We start from the raw sequence: 22078 nt of genomic DNA, 5'->3' as shown, positions 1-22078 counted from the left end.
TGCTTCCTTGCCCCCTCACAGGGCAGATCCTGCCCTTTCCAAACCCACTCCAACACCCTGAATTAGGGCTGCCGCACTGACGCAAGCAGCTGTTAATAAACAGCATTAGCCACCACGGATCCCTCAGTGAATGATTCTCCAGGGGGAAGCAAGGAGCAGACCCTGGCTCTGTGCCTCTGTGCTACCTCTGGACCGGAGGTGTGTTTGCTTTGTGCCCAATGGGATTGGAACAGGGAAAAGAAATGATCCGGCACGCTCGGCCGCCCATCCTTCCTGCCATGGTTAATATTGGAGAGGGGGGCCAGCAAGGAGTAAATATTAATGACAGGGTATGGAGTAACCTCTGCCCAGAACCACGTTACCTCACCACAGGCAGTTCTGGGAAAACCCATCTTGCTTCAGTCACTCCTGCAAAGGCCTGTAGATTTTTTTACTAGAAAAGTGCTCCTTCCTTTCAGGAGCAAAGTAGAGGCTATGGGAGCATGGGTCAGGTGCAAAGCTGTGTGGCTGTTACTGGAAGAGAGGTCCTCACACAGAAAAGAAAGATGGAACAATAAATTCCCTTCCTGGCTCTGGAAGGCGATCCAAGTGGCAGGGGCTGGCAGAAGCCCTAAGAAAAGGGAGAGAAGGGAGCACAGGAAGCTTAGAAATCCTCCCCTAAGAGATACTGACCCCAGGCACCTAATTTCTCCTCCTTTCACACTTCAAATGAGACAAACAATACTTGAAAGCAGTTTATTCCACAATAATGATTTGTCAATAAGAATATGTAGTCAATAGTCAGCTACTGGAATGCAAGTACCTGCCATAAACCAACCCCACAGAGCAATTGCCTCCTTCACCTCGACCATCGCCCCAGCCAGCTGCACACCTGAGGCAGAGTGGGAGAGGCACGGCACAAACGGGAGCACACAGAGCGGGAGAGCAAAGGTGACACCGTCCTGGCAGCTGGCGTGGAGGGCAGGCAGGACACGGCACAGCCCCACTCCCTGCTGACCCCAGTCGCTGGGACACAGAGCTGCCTCGTCACAGACGCTTCCCCGAGCGAGCACAGAGAGCAGCCAAGTCCTGCAGACACCGTGTGGCTGCACAGGAGGAGATGGCCGAGTGCAGCACCTGGCTGTAGGCTGGGGACAGGGACACACAAACACTATCAGGGCACAAGAGTTGCACTTATGGCCCGAAACTGGGCTTGGCTCTAGCCTTTCACCAAAGCAGAGAGACAACGATTGGGGTTTAAGGTAAATCGACATGCCTGTACTTTCCACATACCCATTTGCACACTCTGCAAACTCCCGAACATAAATCAATACACAAGCTAAAGATTATTTTATGAACCCAAATGTCTTTATTTTCCCTTCCAGATAATTCCCAGTTGCCCAGACAGGTATTTTCCCAAGCTGTGCTCAAGGTCAGAGCACTCCATCCCCTAAGGAAGGCCATTTCCACACCTTTGTGCATCCTCCTGGCAGAAGGTTCAGCATTTACCTATGTCCCTAATGAGATGCTTCCTCATGGCTGTGTCCATAACCACATGTGGCTGTATCACAGCTGTGTAATTTAGCACATTGTAGGGGCTGGTGTCTTGCTGAGGATGCCACTACACTCCCTAGTTAAATCAAGCAAAGCCCTTGACTTGTCCTCTCCAGAGCATATTTGGAGGAACATCCCTGCACAGCAGCCCAGGAGCATGGAAACACATATCCTGGTTTGATTTCCTCCTGTATAATCAGGCCCAGGGGTCTCCTCTGTGAAAGCAGGAGCTCCTACCTTTGTGATTTCTGTAGAAGATGCAGTTATTTGCACAGGTATCCGGGTGGGAATCCCAGAAATCAGACCCACAGGAACACAGTGGGGGCAAGTCAATGTTACAGAGTTTGACTTTCTCCTTCATCTGGGCTCTCAGAGCTTCAACATACCTGCAAGGGATCAAACATTCACCCCTGGCAGTGACACCTGGCCCTGCACGACGAGCGCAGACTGGCTGTACCTCGCGCGCTCCTTATTCCGCTGCTGTCTGTCCCTCACTCTGCTCTCCTCCAGCTGGAGCTGGGCCAGGGCTTCCCAGGTTCCCTCTCCTGGGGAGGGCTCTCCATGCTCAGCCATGTCTCGCATCTTCTGCTCCTCTGCCCGGCGCTGATTCTCCTTCTGCCTCTTAATCCTGCAGGAACACACATGCTTAGAGAAAGAGCTTCCCATCCCAACCTCCATCCCTGCCTGTGAGGTCAGGGCACAGGAATCTGGGTGATGCTGCTGCTGTCAAAGGCAGAAGTAATTCTGCACTAATCACAGCATTAAATATAAATGAATATAAACAAATATATTTGCTTTAAACATAGAAAGGTCCAAAAAGCTTCCTGAGACTCCATTCCTCCCCCCATATTGCAACACCAGCCTGTGAATGCTTTCCTGCCCGCCTGTTTTCTCACCATCCTGGACTTCCAGCTCCTTCCTGCATGACATCCACACATGCTCCTGCCACCCACAGTTCCCCAAAGCTGCACTTCTGTCCTTAAACAAAGCATGTAGGCTGGGCTTTTTAATACCCCCCAGAAAAGACCAACACCTTGGCTTCCCAGCTGCTCCACTTCCCATTGTTTCTGACCATGAGGCAGCTTGGATCCTTCTGTAAGCACCTTCCAGGACAGGGAAGCATGACAGGGCTGGGTACAGCAGAGAAATTCCAAGGATCCCACCTTTACTCAAAAACAGGCTTTAAAATGTACTTTTAACCAAGTTTTCCTCTATTTCCTCAGTCTCCCTTGCACTGCACGGCCCTCCAGCCCTTTAGTGGTAACCTGGAACAACCTGGGTTGTGTCATTTCCACCAAACACAACACACATTCCCCTGACAAGCAGCAATTGCAAAGCACAAAGACTTTACACCAAAGTGACATTTTATTCCCAAATGCCACAAGTGTCCCACACCAGGGGGGACATTAAATGCCCATTCCTTGCCAGGAGGCATTAAAACCAAAATCAAGGCTGGGAAGAAGCCAGGACAAGACATTTCAAACTTTACTTCATATAGGGAGTCAAATCTTTACATTCAAAAAGAAAGTGCTGAAGTTGACCTTCTCTGGCTGAGTTATAAAATTGGAAATGTTTTTTAAATGAAATGTAGAACCTTAAGTACAGCACTATAAATCCACTCCAGAAAGTGAGGCCAAGGCCACCTCGGGGCTTTATATCCCATAATTACAAACCCAGCTCCCCTCTGAACACACTTAAATGAAAAAACAATAGTAAAAAGGTATTGCCCCAGGAATCCCTGGGGCCTTGCCAGCATTCACAGAGTAGGTCAAGCTCTCCTAAGCTCCCAAGTGCTGCTGGAATGTCAGGATGTGGCTCAAGGAGCACTGCTTTAGATTGGCAGTTTTTTCCCAAAAAACAGCCATGAAATCCTGCCTTGTGGTGCCTGTCCCACTCCCCCAAAGCCTGATCACAGAAGAGCCAGAATGGTCAGATTTCAGTCAGTTCATTCAAAGGAAAGCCAGGGAAAAAACAAAAATTAGAGGACCTTTCCTATTTTGCTGTGAATTTGCAGAGCTTCTAATTTGCAGAGCTTCTCCTTAGTGAACCCCTTCACAGGAGAAGCCGAGAAAATTCCACCACAACTGATACTTCTACACAGATACCAAGTGTTCAACTCTGGAACAAATGCCTGTAAAATATTTTATTACATTGTATAAGTTTTTATGGCCATGACCAGGAAGGGTCTGATATTAAAAATGTCAGGGATGGTCACAGCTCAGCACAACAAGGTAACCTCACCCCAAAGTTTCTAAACACAGGCTTAAGTTCCCAGAGTCATGGTTTGGGAAGTTGCATCTCTCCCAGCCCATGATTTGGCTCCCAGCTCCTTAATGAGCTGCACAAGGACTTCAAAACTAGACAGAGAAGTGCTAAAGGACTCAACATGGCCCAAGGGTCTCTGCTGGGGGGTTGGCTGTGGGAATCCCACCCCAGGGGCATTACACGTCAGTGAGACAAACTCACAAGACTCTTCCAACCTTCTGAAGGACCCTGATGGAGGAGGTGACCCCACCACCTGTACAGACTCACTGGGCAACTCTCTGCTGCCTCTTCTGCTGCCACTGGTGCTCCCTCACTCGCTCCCGCTCCAGGGCCATGAAGAGGCGCCGGCGCCGCAGGAACTCGCTCTGCCGCTTTGGAGAACAAGAGAAGGACATTTGGGAAGGATGCCTCGGATAAACATTGAGTCATTTCAGTGCTCAGCTTGATTTCTGGAAGATGGAACCTTGCTCTTTCCCCAAAAGAGCCTCAGCATCTCTGAGTGCACGTGACCCAGCACTGGGAAGCTGCAGAGATGGCATCAAGGTTGGAAAGACCAAGTCAGGTCAAAGCATTGGAGAGCTTTGTGCCAGCATCCCTCCACTGACACTGGCTATGGATGGCAGCTCTGCCACCTGGCAAATTCCTGAATTCTCTCTTTCCTGATGGGAAAAGAGCCAGTTCCAACTTCAGCCTGTTTGAATTTGGAGCCACCTGGATACTGCAGTGCACTGGAATGCTCTATCTCCTCCAAAAGATGAGCATGTAACACCAAGCTGGAGTCTCTACATGCAGGAGAACCCCCTAGGTGGCAAAACCATTGGTGAGACAAATCCAGGGGCCCTGCAGGAAGAACTCCCATATGGATACTGAGGGTTTAATGTCTGGGCTTTGGCTGATCCCACTGCGGCAAGGGCAGGGAAACCTCCTGGCTAAAGCTCACATCAAAAGCCCACCTGCTGTGGGGTACAGAGATAGTTTGAGCTCCATGACTCCCAAAAATTTAATGCATAGATTTTCCCTCAAGAATGCCAAAACCTTTGGGCTGAGTTTGTCCACCTCACTCAGTGGAGAGAGCCCAGCACAGCTGGAGATAAAGGAGGAGGAGAAGAGATCACCAGGCTGCCAGTGAAGAATACTGGATGGAAAAAACCCAGGCAGAGGAGAGTGCTGCAAAACTAGTTATCTAGGATGGATCAGAGCCAAGGAGATTAAAAGCAAGAGGAAAGGGAACAGCAGGGTTAGGAGAAGCAGCCTGAGAAGCCCCAGCTGTTGTCACACTGGCAAGAAACCACAACCATATTTGGGATCAGTTGGTTGGAAAACACTTGCAAGAAACAAAAAACATGCAAATTGTTCATAATTTTACACTGCAAACTGCAAGAAATGTGACAAAAGGAGAAATTTTCCTCTTCATGGCAGGAGGAAGCAGGAAAATCAAAGTCACTGGCTTTAGGCATCCAAGAGAAACATCATCACTCTGTATCACTCAGATTAGCATGAGCCAAACTGTCCAAACTGTCCAGGACACAGGCTGTAAACCCTCACTGTGAAATCATCCACTTGGCCTGCAGGCTGAGCTTGAGGCTATTTCCAAAAGCAAAGAAACCTTTATATTCCAGCCTTGTATTTAAACAAGATAAAGTTGGCTTTGTTCTTGGAGGTTTTTTTTAAGCATTTTTGGCAGCTTCTTGGGCTCCTTGCAGCTACAGCAAGCACCCCTTGGTTTTGCCAGGCAGAATGAAAGAAGCCTATTTCTCCTTCAAATTTCTGGTGTTATTGAGATCCCAGATTTTGTAGAAGGAGTAGGTAACAGTTGCATTTAGTCACAACAGATTTTAAAAAATAACCTGGTAGCTTTGCCCAAGATCTGCGACCAAAAGCCACAAACTAAACCCAGTAGGGGTTTCATACATCAAAGCTCCTCTGAGGTTTTTTATTAGAGCCAGCAGCATTCCTAACACCCAATCTCTTTTAAACAGAACCACAAGGGCTTGGCTCCCCTGGACAGACCTGCTTCCTGGTTTCCTCTTGGTCAACACCAGCCCAGAGTTTGAGGGGAGGTTGGAATTCACTTTGTGGCCTCCCAGGAGGCCCAGGGAGGCTGGAGATCTTCACCGACCCATCACAGACCTGAGAGACAATGGAAAGGAGCAGCATCAGCATCACCACAGCTCTTTCTCATCTTCCCCCAGCAAAATGCTCTTCACTGAAAGCAGGGCCTCTGTGTGATCCCTCCAGACCTCAACAGGATAACCCACCTTGGAAATGGGCTTTATCTGGGGTACAGGTTGGCCATGAACAGGAGAGATGTGCCACATCTCGATATGGGAGTCTGAGCACCAAAGCTCCTTGGAGGAGGGTTCTGGTTTAAATATGGATGCATCTCCCCATCCCAAACTTCTATTATGAACTTCTTGGAGTGTGAAAAAAGTAACTAAATGTAAGGGGAATTACACAGCCAAAATCTCCCAAAACCTCAGTGTAAACCTCAGCATAAACTTCTGCTGTGTCCCTATTTGCCCAGCCAGGATTTCTGCTACAAACTGGACTAATCCCAGCCAAGGCTGGGCACACACTGCCACAGCCATAAAGCCTTTGCCAACCACCCCAGGTAATCGGGATGAACCATTTCCACCCTCTAAATGCTCAAGAACAGCTGCCTGAAAACAAAAGAGAAAGGATAAGTACATCAAACCCTCCTCAACCCCTCCTAGGGCAGGGCCTGCCACCCCCAGGCACCAGCATTGCCACAGCCATCTCCCTCACTTGATAAAAAGTTGGGTTTTTTGTTGGCTTTTTCCCCCCACTTTTCAAGTTTTCTGATTTGATCTCTTTTGATCTCTTCCACACTTGGGTCTTTTGGTGTGCTCCAAGCAAGGCTCTGGGCATGATGTGACTGCATGCCCTGGTTTCAGCTTTCACCTGGGCAGCTGCCAAGTGGCATCACAAGCAGGCAGGAATCCAAGGCCATGAAAGCAGGGAATGGCAGTGCCAACCTCACTGAGCTCCAGTACTGCTTCCAAGCCTGCTTTGAGGATGGTGGGCTTAAGAGTTAAGCAGGCCTGAGGGAGCAACTGCTCTACTCCAAGAGCAGCCTCACACAGAGACACCAAAATAAAACCATGATCCAAACCACTCAAGACCAAATTTGCATGAGTCTTACTTTTTCAAACTCAATTTTGATGTAGAAGCCATCATCCTGCCCAGTGCCATGTGCAGCTGTGCCCTGCTCCAGCAGCTCAGCAGGCAGATCGTGTTGTCCTGCCAGCAGCAGCTCCTCACTCTCCTCCATGGGCACTGCAGCTGCAGGGCAAGGGTCTGGTTCCTGGAGAAGGGAGGACATGGGTGTAAAGATGGAATTGAAATCTGGCTGCTTTGGCGCCAAGGGAAAACTGAACACCCTTGGAGCAGCTTGAACACACAGGAGGCTGTGTGTGCTGTCACTTGGACGTGATCTGGCAGCACCATGTGTTCAGCAGCACCATGGGTCACCAGAGCTGGGAAACAGGAATGTAGCAGGGTGACTGTGACTGTGCCCTCCCCAACTGCAGGAGCAGTGGGACAGACGTGGGGTGAAGGGAAAGCAAGGCAAAAACCTCTCCAGGCACTCCTTCACAGTGGCAAGGAGCTGGAATCTCTGAGTGACACCGGGTATGGAGTACACTCCTTCAGATGGGAAGTGGGCAGGCTCCCCAGTGGCAATCCACAATATTTTGAGAGGCAGCAGATTGTTTCCTACAAAATAAAGAATTAAAATGCCAAAAGCAAGCTTGAAGCCAGGATAATTTTTTTCCCCTTGCTTTCTTTCTTTCCTTCAGCATGGTGGAAAGAGATGCACAGGACTGCTGACAGAGGGAAAGGATGGATAAGTGGGAGAACAGGTGATACCAAGAATTCTTTGATAACCCCATTATGACAGAAACATGACAGAATAGCTCCTTTGCTAAGGATAAGGAAACAGAGGGGAAGGGTTACTGCTTTAGAAGTTGTTCTGGAGCACTGAAGGTAGAAAGACATGACACTGTTGAAAAACAACACCAGCTTGGTGGAATGAGACACTGGGGATGAGAAATTGGGTGCTGCCATGATGGGGAGCTACAGCTGTCCACCAAAGCCTGAAGGCAAAGACTCAGTAACAGGACGAGCTGGAACACTGGACAGGTCATGTCCAGGCAATTACCATTCTGGTATCTGCTTGGGAAAGCAGGCAATTAACTCCTTGGATGCTTTTAACCTGAAAAGGAATCTTGCAGGGAGAGAAAGAGCAGCAATCTTAGGAACATGGATTATTATCATAGGGAATGCAATACTTTACAGGGAGAAAGGAAAAAGAGGAAGAAAAATGCAGAAAACATCACTGAGGGGGGAAAAAAATATTTCAGCCAAAGACTTGCTTTGAGTTAGCAGCAGCAGGGAGAAAAATGCCAGGACTATTATTGGGAGGAAAATGTCAGGTAATTCCTAAAGCTGACGTTTTTTAAGGAGGATGGACCTCCCCTGTGCTGCTGCCAGGAGTGGCAGCTAAGGTGCAAACAGCTCCCTGAAATCTGTGGTCCAGATTATCAGAAAAGGACACAAGGAGTGTCTTTATTTAAAAGAAAGGAAAAGAAAATACCAAATAGAAGATTTTAGCCTGGAGAGTTTAACTGTGACTTTTGAAAAAACAAAAGGAAATCACCTTGCAAACTATCTGTAAGCCACGAGAAAACAAGATAAGCAGCAACCAGCATGAATTTGTCAAGAGTCAGGCCAGGATAAACTGAAGGTCTCCTACAATAGAAGGAAGAGGCCTCAGGCAAAGAGCAGCAAGAGACTCTGGGGTTCAGCTGAGCTCTTGACTTGGCCTAATTCAACACTGGGGTAAAGCAAAACCTGTTAGATGGAAGTCTGATGTGGGATGCACAAAACTGATTAAAAACATGGCCCAGATTTGGTCTCAGGAGTTCACTGCACAGAAATAGGGTAAGAACTAGGTGGGCTCTGCTCTTTGATTTCATTATCAGCCTGGATGAAGGAAGAAAGAAGCATCTTGATTAAGCTACTGACCCCACTTGCTTTGTTGATGTATTAGGTGAAAACCCCTTGGGATAAAACCAAACAAATGGGCTGGAATACAAAACACAAGGAAATCCAGGGAGCACCAAAGCAGAGGCAGCACTACCAAGGGGGTTGGGTCCATGGTTCTGTCTGTGGCAGCCTTTTGCACCTGAAGAGAAGGGAACACGTTGCTGTTCTGCCAGGCTGGGAACACGCCAAACCTTCATGCAGGGAGAGATTTAGATTAATATGGGAGCTTTTTTCTCCTCATATATCATGGAGTAATAAAACAAAGCAATGCAATAAATCCATATAGTCTTCCCAGAATAAATCAGGGAAGCTGTTAAACTTCCTTATGTAGATTAACTGTAGGTGCAGTGAGGCTGGGATGGGAGGATGGTCCCAAACTCCTGCCTGTGTTTCTCACTGCTGTGGATGACTAGCTCAGGACTCCCACGGATCTCCTGTAACCCTCTGGCTCACCTAGGCAGTGCCTTCATTATTTATGTGAGGTCATAAATCAACTTATCTCACTGAATGCGTTAGTAGCTCAAACAAGAAGGATGTTTGCTGTTGGAAACAGGTAACAAGGTTTTTGAGACCCATAATTATTGTGTTTCTCTGACTCCTATTTGCAGAGCTGACTGACTTCATCAAAATCCAAGAGTACAAAGAAGAAGAGCCAGAGCAGCCCTTTTATAAAGGGTAGTTTCTAGATAATCAGCAAAGATCTATTTCACCTTTGGTGAACCTGAGAAAGAGAAGGGAATGAAGATTTACAGGATGGGCAGGAAACTGGGTCCAGAGGCAATAAGTCAAAACACCAGCCTGGGTTGCACCTGGTGTTCTCCAAACTACATCAGTTCATGAAAGGTCTTGGCATAGAGACCAGGAAAACAGCTACAACACAAAAGTGGTCTTGAGAACTGAAGGAGCAAAAGCAGGATGAAATTCAGCAGAACAAAAGGTGGGACTGACCTCCTTCCATGCACTGCTTTGAGGAACGCAGCTGCATGCCAACCCTTCTCTACCAGAAGCCAGCCCCGGGTGAGGAAAAACCCTCCAGATCTTTGCCACCCACACAAAACAAGCAATTGATGCAATGGAAAGAGTTGTCGAGGTTTGAAGAAATAAAGGCACCTGAAGGGAGGGCTTGTCATCACATTCCTCCCAGATACCCAGATCACAATCTCCACCTTTAAAAGTCTATTTTGCATTCTTGAGTTCATCTCAGAGATGTTTCCACACAGTTTATCCTGCTGCCTTCTCTGAAATGGCTTATCCACAAGCTGAGTCAGGAAAGCAGTTTATTTTAGTCCTGCTGGAGAAACTTCCTGAATTATGTTTTGGATTTGCTAATTAGAGCCAAACCTTGCCAAGCACTTTGCAAGGTGATTTCTCTGCCCTCAGCCCGGCCAGCCCTCGCTCACCTCCTGCCTCCAGGCGCCGGGGGACACGATCCTGGAGGACACGATCCTGCGGGAGGCCAGCCTGCGCCGCACCTGCTGCACAGCCCTGCTGAGCTGAGCCCAGAGGAGAGGCAAAGGAAACACAGCACAACCTCAGCTGCATGGAGACATCTCCCAGTCAGCCTGCTCCAGGCAAGATAGTCAAGGCAGCACAACCCAACAAACAGTCAGGGTCTCTCAGAGCTGCCCCAAGGTACCGAAATTCTGATCCAGGCAACTCATCTGCTCCCAAAATATATTGCTGAGATGCCAGATCCCAAGTGTTCTTGCTTGGTATCCAGCCAGAAGTGATTTTCCACCCCAAGGTACTTCAACTGGAATGCATCCCATGATGCTCCAACTGGAATAACTCCAGCTCCTAGGTGAGTGCACAAGCTTTCTAAACGACCAAATGCACCATAAACATCAGTACTAAAAAAAAAAAAAAAGCTTAAACAGTCCTGAAGGCAGGTTTTCCCAGATTTTAGGCTGCACGGGACAAGCTGCAATGAGGTGGCACCACCTAGTGCCACCTCTGTGCCAGGACACGGCTGGGAAAACACCGTGCCTGCCAGCAGCCAGACCGGTTCAGCCACAGCAGCTGGGACGAGCCACCCAGCTGGATGCTCTGAGGAGCACCACAACATTCAGGGTGACAGTGTGAGCTAACGTTTCATCCAGTATCCAAACCCAAATACTAGGGATGTGCTGTAGAAGAAAAAAAGAAAACATGGCCCTTCCCCCACTTCAAACACTGAGGATCCAAAATGCTGAAGCAGCAGGAGGGGCAGGGTTCACCTTGGCAGCTCGCTGCTGGAATGGCTCCTCATGCTCCTCTTCTGGCTGGGCTGGGCCAGAGCCAGCACTGGGTGCACAGATGATGGGAGCAGGGAGACTCTGCAACAGGCACGTGTTCTTCCACGAGGTGGAGTACTGCACAGCAGCACAGCTCTCCCTCTCCACCTGCCAGGAAAAAGCCAGAGGGATCTCCAACCATGATCCAGCAAGATGTCAACTGTGGTGACATCACACCACCCTTAGGTGAAATTTCTGGGGAGGGAGGTTTTGTCTCTCCATGCTGAGAATAAAAAGAATCATCAGGTTCTTTGGGGCTGAGGGCATTTGCGGGCTTCCCGCTTGGAGCTGGCAGAGTTACATGAGGACATCCCTAGCCAGCCATGGAAACAGCCCAAACACCCCAAGGGTGGCCAAAGCTGGTGACATGTTCAGTGCATTCTCTTTTCTGCCACAGTCAGACCCTGGCAAGCCTCCCCAGCACTTGTTTGAGAATAGAAAGAATTAAACGTATTCAAAGGATAATCCAAAACAAGCCCGTGGGGGAGAAAAGGGAATGTGGAGACAGAGGGAAAGTGTTCTTTGAAAACTACTTGGCTGCTCTGGAAAAGGGATCAGAAAAGAAACAGCAGAAAAGCTGCTTTGCTTCAAAGGCAGCCAGGACACATCCACATCATTCCCAACTCCTGCCTGGATGTTTTTTAACTCCAGGCAATTCCACAGAGAACTTCAGAGCTCTGTTCTGCTGTTGCCTCAGGGAGCCAATAACCTTTCCCTGGGGAGGCTTCAAAGCATCTCCAGCACCAACCAAAGCATCACACTGACCCAGCCTGGGACACTGCTTGCCACCATAGGGTCTGAAACCTCAGATTTTCTCCATTTTCCTCATTAACACCTTGACTTAAGGTGTTGACTTAAGCTCCAGTGTTTGGATTTTTCCCAATTTATGTTGGGTTTGGAGGAGTTTCTCCTGACACAGCCTCACTTACTGCTTCATAGGCCTTCTGCAGCTCCAGCCTCTGGCGCAGCCTGACCTGCTGGTTCACCCGCTGCCTCACCTCGTCCTGGAATCTCCTCAGGCTGGCTGCCTTCTTCTGCTGCTGCTCCTTCAGCTCCTCCTCCACCCGCAGTGCTGAAGCCTGGGAGAGGTAGAAGCAGATTTCACCAGGGTTTTGCTACACTGCAGCATTAGAGCAGCCTGTGTCCCTGGATTCCCTTTTCCCCCACCCGGAGCGACCAGGCAGGCAAGCAGCACCCAGAGCAAACTTCATGTTTTGTTTCAAAATATGTGGAATAACAACTTGGACAATATCTACTGGGTTATTATGGGCTGGATTGAGTCTGACTAGAGATACAGAGCATGGACACCTCTGCCTTTGCCTCTCTGCAACGCACAGGGAAGGAAAGAAAAAGGAGACTCTCAGAGCATCTCCCAGCTCCTGCTCCCATTAAAGGATGCTCAGCTATCCAAAGCCTGGATCCAAAAGGAACAGGCCAGCCCCTCATCCTGGTATTGTTCTGCAAGGCTGGAAGCACATCAGGGAAGTAGTTCACAGAGCACAGCACTGCTTCCAAATGTCTTTACCATCTGAAGTGAAAGATTAAGAGCAACGACCTGAAAAATCCAAAAATCCCACTTTGTTTTGTTTGCAGTTCTGCCAAGCAACACCACCATGGCTCAAAATAAAACAGCACTGCTTTCCTGGCTGCCAACACAGCAAGAGAAACCAGAGACTGAAGGGATGGATGGATGGGGTGAGACCCAAGATGAACATGGAACAGCAGGGTCAGCACAGCCCAACAAAACTCCAAGGGGAGAAATCCACATTGTTAGGGATGAAACCAAGACAGTGCTCCAGGGATCAGCCCAGTGCCAGCTCACCCACTGCCCATCTCAGCAGCAACTCTGATGCATGAGGCTTTACCATGGATTAATTAGAAGCGTATTAAACAAGCTCAGATAACCCTGGGCAGCTTCATTCACCTCTGGAAGCCTCACATGGGAGGCCCCAGGAGCATCCAGGCCTCTTGAAGCTATCAGGAAAAAATCAGCTCCCCCAGAAGTTTCATAGTGCCATGACAGAAGTCCTGTGGAATATGGAGATGACTGATTTCCATAAATTATCTCAACCTTTCAGAATTTAAATTACAATACAGAAATAAACCATCTCAGAAGGGCAGGAGCTTCTATAATGTTCAGACATTAATTACAGGGGACTGAACTCATCATCCAATATTTAATGCACTTTTAGTCCTCTTAGAATAACCCTCAAAACAGAAATCCCTGAGATAAGCATGCATGAAGATTTCCTTAAGTGTTTCTAATGGGGTACAGTGGAGATTAGGGCTACTACTGAAACACTTGGCTTAATTTTTTTTTTTTTTAACCAGTAACACAGAATAAAATCTCGACTCCCTGACATCCTTTAGAGACGAGTGGAAAAGCGAGAAGCAGCACTGGCTGGGTTTCCTACCTGACAGATGTTTCAGTTTGATGCATTTCTCCTCAAGAAACACAGTTTACTGGAGGGGGATCAACTCAGAGAGATGTTGAGGGCTTGTGCAAAGGGGAGCCCAGACTACATGGATATCACAGTGGCTTCTGACTCTGCTCAATCACATTAAAACAAATTATTATTTTTAGGAGCCATGTTCCTGGCTGCCCTCAGGCTGTGTTAAAGATCACTTTTGGCACACTGAAGGGTTCAAGAAGCCCCGGCAGATGGTGCCCTCGGTGCACTCACGAAGGCCGGGCTCTGCTGGCCGGGCGCACTCTCCACCCAGACGGTCCCGGGCGCCACGCTCGGGCTCCTCTCGGCCAGTGCTCGCCGTCTGCGCTGCGGGCCCCCCGGCTGCTGCCTCCGCGGGGGCTGCCCGGCTCCCCGGCGCTGCTGCTCGGAGGGGAGCCCCATCCCGGCACGGTCCTGCGGGCGGGCAGCGCTCAGGCTGGCTGCGGGCACCCCAACCCGCCCTCAGCACCCACCGCGGGGCCCCGCGCACCGCTCCTGCAGCTCGGCCCGGCCAGTGGCCGTGGCTGAGAGCCCCCTACCCCATCGCTGCCCCCGGTTACCCAGCCCCGCGGCACCCCACCCCACCTCCCCCTTCCCCCGCGGTTCGTGCCCCGACCTCCCCGCACCCGCACCCCCACCCCACGCACCTCCTCACCCCCGGCGGACTCCCCCGTGCACCCTCACCGCCCCCGGGGCCATCCTCCCGTAGGCCCCCAAACGCCTCCGCACCTTCATGGCCCGTAACTCCCCTCAGCGAGTCCCGCGCCCGGCGGAGCCCCTCAGGCCGCACCAACCGCCGCTTCCGCCGCCGGCGCCGCTTTGAATCCTGGCGCCGCTTCCGCCGCGCGGCCGCGCCCCGGACACGCCCCCGAACGCTCTGGCCACGCCCCTGAGCGCTCTGGACACGCCCCCGAGCGCTTTGGACACGCCCCGAGCGCTCTGGCCACGCCCCCGAGCGCCCCGGACACGCCCCCGGGAGTCCCGGACACGCCCCCGAGCGCTCTGGACACGCCCCCGAGCGCTTTGGACACGCCCCGAGCGCTCTGGCCACGCCCCCGAGCGCCCCGGACACGCCCCTGAGCGCTCCGGACACGCCCCGAGCGCTCTGGCCACGCCCCCGAGTGCCCCGGACACGCCCCCGAGCGCTCTGGCCACGCCCCCGAGTGCCCCGGACACGCCCCCGAGCGCTCTGACCACGCCCCCGAGCGCCCCGGACACGCCCCTGCGCGCTCTGGCCACGCCCCCGAGCGCCCCGGACACGCCCCGAGCGCTCTGGCCACGCCCCCGAGCGCTCTGACCACGCCCCCGAGCGCCCCGGACACGCCCCGAGCGCTCTGGCCACGCCCCAGGCGCTCCGGCCACGCCCCCTGGAGTCCCGGCCACGCCCATCTTTGCCCCGCCTCGCCTGAAGCCCCGCCCCCTCCGCCATTGCCGCCCTCAGCCGCGGCCCCTCAGGGCTCTGAGGTACCCGGTTCGAGTCCCGCCTCCGGTGGAAAGGGGGTGGAGGAGCCGTGTCTGCCTCAGAGCAGCCCTGGAACTGCCCCCGGAGCATCCCTGGAACACCCCACACAGAGCAGCCCTGAAACTGTCCCCGGAGCATCCCTGGAACACCCCACACAGAGCATCCCTGAAACTGCCCCTGGAGCAGCCCTGGAACTGCCCCCGGAGCATCCCTGGAACACCCCACACAGAGCATCCCCGTGCAAGTGGCTCCCAAATATCCTTATGGTGTCTCCCCACAGCATCCCCGACCCTCTCTGACTATCCCCTTACATCTCCACACAGCATCCCCCTAAAGGCCCCCCAAAGCACCTCCCTATAGCATGACCCCAAAGCGCCAGTCTGTCTCCCTTTATGTCTCCCCAAAACCCCCTCAAAGCCTCTTCCTGCAGCATCCTCCAACCCCCCCGACCATCTCCCCATAACACGTCTCCCCCAAAGCATCTCCCTCCCTCTGGGACAGGATGCTTGGAGGCATCGAGCCCTTTTGGGGGGCAGGCTCACTGGGGTGATGAGTTGGCCGGTCCCGGGAAACGGCTCCGGGCATCCTGCCCCACATCCCGCTGCCCTATTCAGCGATGCCCGGGGAACTGGCGCTAATTGGCATGGAGTTGGAATGACGCCTGGATGCCACCGCGCTTCCTTTTAGAGCCCGGGAAGAGGGGAGGGGGAAAAAAGCGGAGGGAGCTCTTTTGGGGTGGGGGTTCAGCTTTGCAAAATACCCCTCCTAAAGAAAACCCCAGCTTATCTGAATGGGGCGTTCAGAGCCCAAAATCCCATCGGATTGTCCGCAGAGGGATGGCAAACCTTAGCTGGGCTCGGTGGGGTGATGCCCCCCACCCCAAGTGTGTCCTGGGGACTGGGAAAACTTGGAACTGGGGGTCTGTAACCGGGGAAAAATTGCAAATCTGAGTGGTTTTTCCTCAAATAAATGTCAGCTCGAGGCCTCCGAGGAGGCGAAAGCCACCGGGACACAGGGCTCTATTGAGAAAAGAAAGAACAAAAAAAAAAAAAAAAAAAAAAAAAGGGAAAAAATAAATTAGCCGGGCGAAGCGCCAAGCCGGGAGCTCCGAGGGACGTGCCCAGAGTGGGGAAGCGGAGCAATTCGGGGGGCGAGCCTGCCCGAAATGTGGGGAGCGCCGGCTGCCCCGCGGGGTCACCCCGCTCCCCCCTGCTTGCTGCCGGTGACCTGGCTTCTGGCGCTGCACGCAGGTAGGGACTTCTCCCGGTTTTTCCACGCTTTTCCCGTTTTTTTCCATGAGTCTTGGGGGTATCCAGACGGAGGATGAGGGCCGGGGGGGTGATGAGGGTGGTGATGCCCTATGGGGGGGTTGGAGGGAGGGTTGTTGCGCTGTCGAGCGTACCCTCTGCTTGGGAGCTTGTTAAAAAGGGGGTAAAACTGGAACAAAAACTGGGGAAAATACTTTTCTAGAGCCAAGCAGGTCCTGATGTGGGGGAGGATTTGGCACTGCCCCCACCCTGAGCTTCTCCTCATTTTTTTTTCTTCCCTGAACCCCATTTTTTCCTAATTTTTTAACATCTCCAGATATTTTCTCTTACCCATTCTTCAGCTTCCCTTAAAAAGTCATTTTTCACCCCATTTCTCGGCTTGCTTCATCCCACTGCAACCCTAGTTTTCTCCATAATCTATTCTCTAAATTCTCACTTTTTGGAATTTAATGAGCCCCAAACCACCCCATCCTAGCTCTGGCAACACAGAAAATCAACCTTTAACAATTTTGTTCCATTTTACCAAAGTTTGTGCCCAAAAGCAGCCCTGGGGAGGCCCCATTTCCCTTCAGATGGGGCAGATGGATGAAAAACAAAACCAGCTGGGTTCTTTGCTGGCTTTGATTTAGACCCTAAAAACGGCCAGGGCTGCGGTGAGGACACCCCAAAAAATACTGCAGGACTTAAAAAAAAAAAAAATAGGGATTTGTGCCACAAAATAGTGTGAAAATGAGGATTTTTGTCGGGTTTTTTCAACAAAAGCATTGAAAACGGCTGGGAGATCTCCATCCCTAAACCAAGGATGCTGTAGGAAAATGGAGCATTTCCTGATTCATTACTGAAATCCCGAAATTTTTTTATCCAGAGTGGAGAAAAAATTCGGAATAGGGTTTAAAAAAGGGAAGAAACAGTTAAAGAGCAGCGATTTGGCGGTGCACGGGGAGGGGGCAGGGATGCACTGAAGGCCACATCCCCATCCCATGCCTTGGCCTTCCCTGTGGGGTGAGGGTTCCCCAAAATTTGGCGAGTCAGGGAATGCTTGCAGGGCCGAGCACGGCCGGGGAGGACGGACGGACGGATGCTGCATACCAATAGGTCCCATGACTTTTCGGGCTTGTTTAAGGCCTTTCTTGCTCCTGCTTCACCCAGCCCAGCTGGTTTTCCCACTCTCCCCTCCTCTTCAATATGGGGTTTGTTCGCTGCCGATGACGGTATCCGTATGGGGGGCTCATGGATGGCGCCTCTGGGATGTCAGGACAGGGATGCTAAGGTATTTTGGGCAGGGAGAATGTTTTGGGGGGTCCCCTCCCCCAGGAAATCATGTTTTTACACTTTTTCCCTGCCTTTTTTGGCTTAAAACCAGCAATGAGGAGCAATGCACGTGCAAAGACTCTCGTGATGCAGTTTTGCGTCTGAGGGGGCTTTGTCTGCACAGGAGCATCCAATGGGGATGGGGGTGGGATACAAAATCCTTCCCCCCCACCATTTTTTGGGGGAATTAAGGTGTTTTTGCAAAGCATTGCACTGATCATTGCACTGATCTCTCACTCCCCAGGCAGTTTTTGCAGGGCAGTGATACAACTTTGCCAAGGGTTGCCTCGACCTGCCTCCCACCCCCTGCATTTTTGCGAGTGATGTGTGCATTTCTGCAAAGGGTTGCATCGACCTGGCTGCAGGAACACTCCCCCTGCATTTTTGGGGCTGGTAGATGAATTTCTGCAAAGGGTTCCATTGACCCAACTGCAGGAGAGCTCCCGCCCAAGCCCTACATATTTTGGGGGCACTACATGCATTTTTGCAGAACCTAGCAACAGGAGGTGTGCCATCCACACCTCCTCCTTGCATTTTTGGAGTGACACATGCGTTTCTGCAAAGGGTTGGTTATATTGACCTGGCTGCAGGAGCACTCCCACCCCCAGTGCAGCTTTGGGGGGTGATAATGCCTCTTCACAGGAGGTTGCATGGACCCACCTCCCATGCCCAAAGCAATTTTGGGGGTGTTTCCTTGATTTCTTCCTGCTGCATTGATCTGAGTGCAGGAGGGCTCCCACCCCTCCTGCAGTTTGGGGTCACACGTGCATCTTCGCAAAGGTTATGGATCCAAGCTGGGCACCTTGGGGGTGCTCAGTGCAGCTCCAGTTTGGGGTTTCTCCATGCTCAGCACCCCACTGTCTCTCCCCGCTCCCCAAGGTCTGCTGACAGGGGTGAACATCACCAGCCCCACGCCGCTGGTGCGCGGCACGGCGGGCAAGGCGGCGCTGCTGTCGGTGCGCTACGCCAGCGCCAGCGCGGACAAGCCGGTGGTCAAGTGGCAGCTGAAGAGGGACAAGCCCGTCACCGTCGTCCAGTCCATCGGCACCGAGATCATCGGCAACCTGCGGCCCGACTACCGCGACCGCATCCGCGTGCTGGAGAACGGCTCGCTGCTCATCAGCCCCTTGCAGCTGGCTGACGAAGGCGCTTACGAGGTGGAGGTGTCCATCACCGATGACACCTTCACTGGCGAGAAGACCATCAACCTCACCGTGGACAGTAAGGGCAAGGACATCCAGTGGAGACTGGGTTATCCATGGGATGTCTTCCCTGAGCACATATTGGGAGGGATTTCTCCAGCTGGGAGGTGGTTTTGGGGGTTTCAACCACCTCAAGTTGGTATGGTTTGGATGTTTCTCTTCCTGCCCCCTGAGCCAATCCATCCCCTGAGATATGGCATCACTGTGGTTCCTTTACTTGCCCGCAGTTCCCATCTCAAAGCCACAAGTGCTGGTGGCTTCCTCAACAGTGCTGGAGCTCAGTGAGTTCTTCACCCTCAACTGCTCACACGAGAATGGCACCAAGCCCACCTACACCTGGCTGAAGGACGGGCGGCCCCTGAGCAATGACTCCCGCCTGCTCCTCTCCCCTGACCAGAAGATCCTCACCATCACCCGTGTTCTCATGGCTGACGATGATGTCTACAGTTGCCTGGTGGAGAACCCCATCAGCCACGGCCGCAGCATCCCCGTGAAGCTCACTGTTTACCGTAAGCCAGCCCTTCTTCCCTTCTGCATTCCCAGGTTTGGCCATCCCTTGCAGATACTTTCAGCTAAAATTTTCGGGGGCTTGTCCCCCCTCATTTCTCTCCTGCAGGCCGGAGCTCTCTCTACATCATCCTGTCCACAGGTGGCATCTTCCTTCTGGTCACCCTGGTGACAGTTTGTGCCTGCTGGAAACCCTCCAAGAAGTATGTGTGGGGATGACAGGGGAGACAAAGGGGGTTGTCCCATCTTGTCTTGTCCCATCCCGTTTTGTCCCATTTTATCTCTTGCCATCCTATCTTGTCCTTTATCCTATCTCATCTCATCTTGACACATACTACCCCATCCCATCCCATCCCATCCCATCCCATCCCATCCCATCCCATCCCATCCCATCCCATCCCATCCCATCCCATCCCATCCCATCCCATCCCATCCCATCCCATCCCATCCCATCCCATCCCATCCCATCCCACCTCTCTCTCCCTGCAGTACCTGCCCCTTCCCTGGATGAGCCACAGGCAGTTCCCCCAGTGCCTCTAACACGATGCCACTGCTGCCCCATCCATCCCCTGTCCCTTTCCAGGGAGAAGCGACAAGCAGAGACACAACCAACCTCTGACTACGCCGAGCAGGACGAGGAGCGCCTGAAGCACGAGGGTGAGTGCCAGCCCCGGCGTGGCAGCGGTGGGTTGGGGGACACCCCTGCTCCTGGCATGGTGAGCAGCACCTTCTTCCACGCAGCCGAAGGCATCCCACGGAGCGGCGAGCACGAGCGCAAGAACCCAGTGGCTTTGTACATCCTTAAAGATAAGGTGAGAGCCGGCAGCAGCAGCAGCGCACCGGCAGCATCCCGGCACAGGGTCTCGCACGCGTCCCACGTTTTTCTCGGTTTTTGGCAGGACTCTCCGGAGGCGGAGGAGGATTCACTGCCCGAGCCCCGCGGCACGGTGGAGCCAGGCTACAGCAGCTCGCCGGTGCCAGCGGCCGGTCGCTCGCCGGGGCCGGTGGGGCGTTCCACTCGCCGTTACCATCGCTCGCCGGCTCGCTCGCCCGCCTCCACGCGGACCCACAGGTCGCCGCCGGGCTCGCCGGCGCGGTCCCGCGGCGCTCCGCGGCTGCTGCGGACTGCGGGCGTGCACGTCATCCGGGAGCAGGAGGAGGCCAACGCCGTGGAGATCAGCGCCTGAGCGGCGGGGACTGTGCGCGCTCGGGCGGCAGCGTGCAAGCGGCACGGACACCGGCACGGACACTCTTCCGCCGCCGAGCAAGCGGGGACACCGGCACGGCCCCGCTCCCACCCTGGGCGTCGTTCTGCTCGGCGTAAAGTCACTAATTTCCTATTGATCCCACCCGGAGCTCCCCTCTTCCGTCCCCCATCTTCCTGGGGCATCGCTTTAATGGCTTTCTCGCCGGGACGAGTGTGCAGGGAGCGTGCGGAAAGCACACGCGTGTGCAGAGAGAACATGCAATCAGTGCACGGAGAGAGTGTGCCAGAGCGTGTGCATGGAGCATGCAGGGGGAGCGTTCCAGCACTGCACATGTGCATGGAGAGTGCAGGAGGGCACATGGACTGTGCACACAGGGCGCATGGGGGCAGGCACGAGGTGTGCAGCAAGTGTGCACACAGTGTGCGAAGAGGATGCACAGAGCATGCAAGAGAACACGTGGAGCCCGTGGAGAAAACACAGATGGAGCGTGCAGCTAAGGCTGCACACAGTGTGCACTGTGCATGTATGGAGTGTTCAGAGTGTTCACTGAGCCTGCACGGCCTTTGTGAGCGTGCCAGCCCTGTGTGTGTGCTCCAAGCGTGTGCAGAGTCCCTGCAGAGTGTGCATGGAGCGTGGGGAGCGAACATGCACACAGGACGTGCACGCAGCATGTGGTGAGTGTGCAAAGAGGGTGAGCAGAGAAGGTGTGTGCAGTGCTTGCACAAAGCACACGCAGAATGTGCACGGTGTGTGTGGAAAGAGCGTGCACAAAGCGAGCAGCTGAGTGTGCTCAGAGCATGTGCAAGAGTGAACCTGCAGTGCTGGCACAGGGCATGCGTGGAGCCTGCAGTGAGTGTGCAAAGAGTGCATGTGCTGTGCTTGCACAGGGTGTGTGTGGTGTGTGTGGAGAGAGCGAGCACAAAGCAGCTGAGCATGCTTGGAGCGTGCACACGCACACGGGGAGCACACACACTGCATGCCCAGCGACCATGCGTGCACACGTGTGTGCGAGAGCACGGTGCCTGCCCGCCGTGGCACAGCCCCCATGCATGCAGCAGGACATGCGCTGGCACACAAGCTCGCCCAAGGGCGCAACACACATCAGGGGCTCTAAACAGGGGGCTCCCTCCTGCCTGCCCAGCTCCCCAGCTGCAATGTCCCCTAAACGTGGGCTGGAAGCCCTGGTCCAAGAATTGCCCCTTTGCCATGGTAGGATTTTCTGTGAAAATCCCCCGGTTTTGGGGCACATGATGCTGTCTCTCCCCAAGCCTTCATGGGAAATAGGTTTAGGATGAAAAGCAGAGAGCGGCCGGCCAAGCGAGCCGGGCCCTGGGGCACCCAGGGTGGGTGCCGGGGCACCCTGGAGTGCTCGGGGTGCACTACTAACCAATAAACTAAATGTACTACCCGTCTGGTGGTGGCACCCTTGGGTGTCTTTGTGGGACGGGGTCCCCCAGGGTGGGGGGGCACATGAGAAGTTGTCGACAGATAAAAACCCAAGACACCTGGCTGGCACTCAGACTGGCACTTTA

The 22078-nt window shown here is 53.0% G+C and overlaps 2 protein-coding genes across 3 annotated transcripts; one reads left to right on the top strand and one right to left on the bottom strand.

Moving 5' to 3' along the window:
• Positions 1–721: 721 nt before the first annotated feature.
• Positions 722–14411, bottom strand: CCDC15 (coiled-coil domain containing 15). Its single transcript, XM_021525845.2, has 11 exons — positions 14318–14411; positions 13823–14002; positions 12068–12217; positions 11082–11246; positions 10266–10358; positions 6962–7123; positions 5809–5928; positions 4066–4169; positions 1991–2161; positions 1771–1919; positions 722–1127 (listed from the first exon to the last, which is right to left on the bottom strand). Exons 1-11 carry the CDS (start codon positions 14321–14323, stop codon positions 1027–1029), a joined length of 1401 nt encoding a protein of 466 aa, XP_021381520.2. The 5' UTR covers positions 14324–14411; the 3' UTR covers positions 722–1026.
• Positions 14412–16154: 1743 nt separating this feature from the next.
• HEPACAM (hepatic and glial cell adhesion molecule) lies at positions 16155–21954 on the top strand. Of its 2 annotated transcripts, XM_021525786.3 has the most exons (7): positions 16155–16300; positions 18509–18850; positions 19059–19340; positions 19448–19541; positions 19922–19995; positions 20080–20150; positions 20238–21954. In XM_021525786.3, exons 1-7 carry the CDS (start codon positions 16216–16218, stop codon positions 20523–20525), a joined length of 1236 nt encoding a protein of 411 aa, XP_021381461.1. In that variant the 5' UTR covers positions 16155–16215; the 3' UTR covers positions 20526–21954. The 2 variants fall into 2 exon arrangements, with proteins under 2 accessions (XP_021381461.1, XP_077644109.1); XM_077787983.1 differs by having other exon boundaries at positions 19922–20150.
• The last annotated feature ends 124 nt before the right edge of the window (positions 21955–22078 follow it).

Source organism: Lonchura striata, chromosome 23, assembly GCF_046129695.1.
Source record: "Lonchura striata isolate bLonStr1 chromosome 23, bLonStr1.mat, whole genome shotgun sequence".
Taxonomy (NCBI): domain Eukaryota; kingdom Metazoa; phylum Chordata; class Aves; order Passeriformes; family Estrildidae; genus Lonchura; species Lonchura striata.
This window is presented reverse-complemented; position numbering and strand designations above follow the sequence as displayed.